The sequence below is a fragment of the Cibotium barometz genome, chromosome 5 (genome assembly GCF_041138505.1).
Source record: "Cibotium barometz isolate CiBa-2024 chromosome 5, ASM4113850v1, whole genome shotgun sequence".
NCBI lineage: Eukaryota > Viridiplantae > Streptophyta > Polypodiopsida > Cyatheales > Cibotiaceae > Cibotium > Cibotium barometz.
Window position 1 is genome coordinate 7,767,341 of NC_141050.1, and position 5,224 is coordinate 7,772,564.

At 42.6% G+C, this 5,224-nt stretch overlaps 1 protein-coding gene across 3 annotated transcripts; it reads left to right on the forward strand.

Moving 5' to 3' along the window:
* The first annotated feature begins 3,280 nt into the window (after positions 1 to 3,280).
* Positions 3,281 to 5,015, forward strand: LOC147638008 (pathogenesis-related thaumatin-like protein 3.5). Of its 3 annotated transcripts, none has more exons than XM_086797380.1 (3): positions 3,281 to 3,435; positions 3,663 to 4,356; positions 4,684 to 5,015. In XM_086797380.1, exons 1-3 carry the CDS (start codon positions 3,366 to 3,368, stop codon positions 4,781 to 4,783), a joined length of 864 nt encoding a protein of 287 aa, XP_086653506.1. In that variant the 5' UTR covers positions 3,281 to 3,365; the 3' UTR covers positions 4,784 to 5,015. The 3 variants fall into 3 exon arrangements, with proteins under 3 accessions (XP_086653506.1, XP_086653514.1, XP_086653501.1); XM_086797375.1 differs by having other exon boundaries at positions 3,283 to 3,435; positions 3,660 to 4,356; XM_086797388.1 differs by lacking the exon at positions 4,684 to 5,015 and having other exon boundaries at positions 3,282 to 3,435; positions 3,660 to 4,360.
* The last annotated feature ends 209 nt before the right edge of the window (positions 5,016 to 5,224 follow it).

Below are 5,224 nucleotides of genomic sequence, written 5' to 3' on the forward strand. Positions count from 1 at the left end.
GCTACCAACCACTATCCTACCCTAAATTATATGTTGTAAAAGCCAACAAATAAGTAGGAAAATTGATATGTTTTGAAAAAACTTGACCAGCTACTAAGGGCACCTAGGGGAAGTGATGCATGCAAATGTAAAACACTCGACCACCAAAAAGTAGCCAAAGCAGTATCCTAGGGGAGTGAAAAACAACCCAACCATCTCTAAAATAACCTTTGAGCTAGAGAGTAACTAAGCCAAAGAGCCTCTGAGTTGTCCAGCCAAGTTAGAAATAGGGGGGTGAAAATATGTTGTAGAACTTGCATCTAACCACATTGCAGTAGCCTAAGAAAATGACACCGAGGGGGGTGTTGAGAAATGTGGTGCCATTAAACACAAGGAAGAGGTAGGGAGTAAGAATAAGTAGCCAAGCAAGAGAAAGTCTATCGTGAAGCCACATGAGCAAAGGGAATTATCCCACATTGATGTACAAGCCCAAGGGTGTACCTCCTCATATAAAAGGGGGCCATTTCAGGCAATGAACACATCACTTGGCATCTTTTTCAAATAAAGAAGAGGAAGTTATACAAATACAAAGTCATAAACTAAGAATCGTTTACTTCATTGATCAAATTAAATCTCCTCATACACATTGTTTGTAACCCTCTCCCTCTCTTTTATCTTGATGTGCAATTCTCTCTCTCATGTTTGTAAAAAGGGAGTTATATAGGTGGAGAGATCCAGATGGTTGGATAGAGATATTGAGATGGATATATGCTAGGAGGCCCTTAAGAAATTGGGCAAGGAGAAATCTCCAGGGGGTGGGATGGGCTATCATTTGAATTCTTCGTAGCATTCTGGGATTCTTTGAAAGATTGGGTATGGGACACTTGCAAAAAGGCTTTCTCCTCAGGAGAGCTTGATAATGACTTGAGAGAAGGATAGATTAAGTTAATCTCCCAAAACAACCTGCTTGTACCCACTTTAATCATTAGAGGCCTATCACTCTTCTCACTATGATATACAAGATTTTGGCAAAGGTTATAGCTCTGAGAATTAGTCATGCCCTCCAATGTAATATCCATAAATCTAGAATTATAAGCCCTACAAAAGAGGACAACTTTGATATGGAAAGATGGGGCTATGATGTTATCAAGAGAGGAAGGATCATTAGACACCTAGGGATTCCCATGGGAGTGGGGTTGAGTAACAAGGACTTAACAGATTGGGCTATTGAGAGGTTCTGTATTGAGCTTAGGAAATGGGAAGGGGTAAGGGTACCTTTCCATGACAGAGTTGCTATGGTGAATACAATACTTAATGCTTACTCGTGTTTATTTGCCTTGTGATGAGATAGAGTTCAAGAAATGCCATTGGAAAGAAATAATTGCCCCTATCGGCGGGGACTTTCTATGGAGGAATGGCTATAATGGGAAAAAGGTCCTCTCTTGGTTGGCTTAGGACAAGGTTACTCTCCCGAAAAATCTATGAGGTTTGGGAATTTTACATTTACCCTATCATACTAAAGCCAGAGTGTTAATTAGCCTCCCTAAATTTCTTAAGCAAGAAAGTATCTGGGCTAGGATGCTGAGAGAAGAGATAGAGGGGGTAGAAGTCCAGCTTAGGGGCAAATGGCTTGGTCTCAACTGGGAAGAGAAATTATTGTCCTTTGCTCCTCTGAAGCTCTTCCTTTTGCAAATTCCAATTGGAAAGAAGCAATGGGCCAGATTAATAACTGGAATGGGTGTACCAAAATCTATGGGAATTCTCTACTAGACTTAAATATTTGGTGGACCCATAGGTTTAGGTCTCTTTTAGCCCTGCTGGATACCAAGGCTTCCAGAAGATTTAACAATAAGTGAATTAGGACATTAGAGGACATATGGGACTTTTCTCAAGCAAGATGGAAAGAGATTCTGGAGATTATGAGAGAGTTCACATTGCAACAAAGTGAGATACAGGTTCTAAGATCAGTTCTTGTTGAGGTGGAAAAAAGATGGTACTCTACAGCATACAATGTAGGCTCCTAGTTCTAAGATTGGAGTTGGCTTAATGGGGCTAAACTTGATAGAATCAATACCAAGACACTGTATGAAGAGATATATGTAAAGGGGAAGTGAATGTTAAATACTGCAATAAAGTGTGGAGAATCAGCTGGGATATGAACATTTGGAAGAGAAGGTGGAACTTGATCCCAATGAAAGCCCAAGTATTCTTGTGGAGAGTATGTCTACTGGCTTTACCTCTAAGGTTTAAGCTGCTTCAAAAGAACCTCAGTGTTAGGACATGCCCCAGATGTAAAACAGCTATTGAGGAAGGGAGGCATGATTTCTGGGAGTGCCTTGCTTTAAGGGGGTTTTGGGAGAAAATAGGTAGATGGGTAGAAGACAATTTAGGAGTGAGAGGGTCTTGGTGGGATTGGTTATTGGGAAGACTATACAAGATGACTGACGAGATTGATTTGATTTTCTGCATCATTAGATATCAGTGCTTGTGGGTGATCTCGGTCTTTAGAAATGATTAAATATTCTGTAAGGGGGACAATCATGGAATAGAGGCCATTGAAGTTATGTTTAAATGTGTACATTTTTGTTGGTCTGTGTACTATATCAATCGGATAAATAATAATAGATATATAGTAACTAAGGTTATCCAGGCATTACAATTCGGGATTTAGGTGATATAGATCAGGGAAGATGAAATGCTAATGCATACTCGGTTATCCTAATGTGTTTGAATACTGGCAGGTGTATACATGGGATGATGTTAGAGCTAAGTCTTCTAAATTTGGACCCAAGGACCAAAAGATGGTATCTCAAAGAAAAGCAGCCAGAAGAGATCTTCATGGCCTTGGTGGAAAACCCTTGGGAAGAAGGCCAACAATAAAAATATGGATTCAAGGAGAAGACTTTGAACAACAGTCACCCAAAGGTTACACCTCTGATGTGCTTCTAACTGCATGTATACATCTAGGTTTTTATTTCTCTTGGGGAAACTCTTCCTTTGTATGGGAAGATCAAATGTGGGACCTGGTAGGTGATCTGCTGAATAGGAAATCGGACTAAGTTTTTGTAAAGTGTTTTGCCGTTTTTTTAAAATGTGATGTGCTGAATAGGTGTTTCTCTAAAGTTTCTGATGTAGAAGCTTTTTGTAAAGGGTTGTTAATATTAATATATATATAACTATTGTTTATAAAAAAAAGTGTGAGGTCACTGGCGGGTCATGTCGGCTGAGGTGGCAAATGGCCGGTTGCTTTACTCGGCCACGCACCCCTTCTTTCTTTTCACTGCGTCACTCGCCTCTTCTACGAAAAGGATTATTTGCGTGCAATCCTCGAACACCCCTTTTCATACGGTTGTTTCTCACTCATCCATTTGAAGTGCTCACTCATTATGGAGGAGCCTTACTCGGCTTGGAAGCAGCTTGTTACCCTCTGCTTCCTTCTGTTTTTCATGAGACTAAGTAAGATATGTTCTCCGTGGGATCAATGGCTATCAAATCGTAGACTGATGAGCAATTGGCCTAGGGTGGGAGCTTAATCTTGAGAAAGCATAGAAAAAATATCTCGCTTGATTTTTGCATAGAACCTCGCTTGATTTTCGCATAGTTAAAGGTCCAATTTTGAGGCGCCTGCAAAGGTTCAATTTCTGTTAGATCAACCTTAATGTTTTTGAATTTGTTTGCAGCAGGGACTACGACTGATGCAAGAACGTTCATAATTGCCAATACCTGTGGGTATACTGTGTGGCCGGGGTTTCTGTCGGGTGCGGGGGTGGCTCCGTTGTCGACTGGGGGTTTTGAGTTGGGGTCCGGTCAATCGACGAACATAACGGTGGCAGCTGGCTGGTCTGGGCGGCTGTGGGGGAGAACGGGCTGCAATTTCTCAAGCGACGGAGTGGGCACGTGTACGTCGGGTGACTGCGCTGGGAAGCTCTCGTGCAGCGGCGCAGGGGCGACGCCCCCTGTCACGCTGGTGGAATTCACACTGCAGAGCACAGCGGTCAGCCAGGACTATTACGATGTTAGTTTGGTGGACGGGTACAACGCGCCGGTGACGGTGACGCCAAGGGACGCTACGAACGGCACGTGCGGGGTGGCGGGGTGCAGCGTGGACATCAACCAGAGATGTCCTAGCGAGCTAAAGGTGGTGGCAGACGGCGGGGTAGTGTCGTGCAAGAGCGCGTGTTTGGCCTTCCAGACGGCGGAGTACTGTTGCTCGGGAGCGTTCGGCAGCCCCACCACTTGCAAGCCTTCGAACTACTCGGAGCTGTTCAAGTCAGCTTGCCCCAACGCCTACAGCTACGCCTACGACGATCCCACCAGCATCTTCATGTGCTCCGGCGCCGACTACGCCATCACATTCTGCCCCACGCTCACCCGCAGGTGATCAGTCTCGCTCGTTTGCCTGATTGATCCAACGCCGCACACGCGTACTCTGTTGATCCACATCATCCAATGTTTGTGATACACGTGTCCTCTCTTTTTCTTGAGCTACACGTTCTGTATCCACACGCAATTCTTATCATTTACCCCACATTGGCGACCTTCGCGCATGCCATAAATAAAGAGCCCATAACACACTAGCCTGACCTATCTAGTCGTCATACTTAATTAGCAAAAAAGGAACTTTAAAAAGAGTCAAGTTTTTGTTCCTTTCCTTTTTTCTTTTTTTTTTTTGGTTATGGACTAACAAGCGCGGCTTACATGCAGCGCGGCATCGACAAAACAAAAGAAGAGGCCTAGTGTTTTGTGGGTACTATGTGTGGTGCTCTTGGTGGGCTGGTTGGTCATTGGAGAAGAATCTCTATGAAGAGAAAGAGTGGAAGGATAGCCTTCAATATGGAAAAGGAATTAGCCAATGTCTTGGTAGAAAGACAACTTGTCACTCTTTGCTCATCCAAAAAGAGAGAGAAGAAATGGAAATTGCACAAAAAAGGAGTACACATTAGATACATTTTAAAGAATGTATATGGTTTATAACTTACAATTGTACCCATCATGAATCATTTCGCTTAATTCAATCCATACTCCCATCATTCACACGCCTTGTTTTAGAATCTACAAAAAGAACACTCTTTTGTTGATTAAAATCACCTTATCCTTTCTCCTTTCTAAAAAGTGAAAGTTCTATAGTTGTACTATACTTCTCTTTCAAAAAAGGTGGTATACTTTCACAAGGATATGTAAGCCCCAGCATATTTTAAAGATCATCCTTTCAAAAAGTTAGCAATGCATTCTTATCACTTCAAGA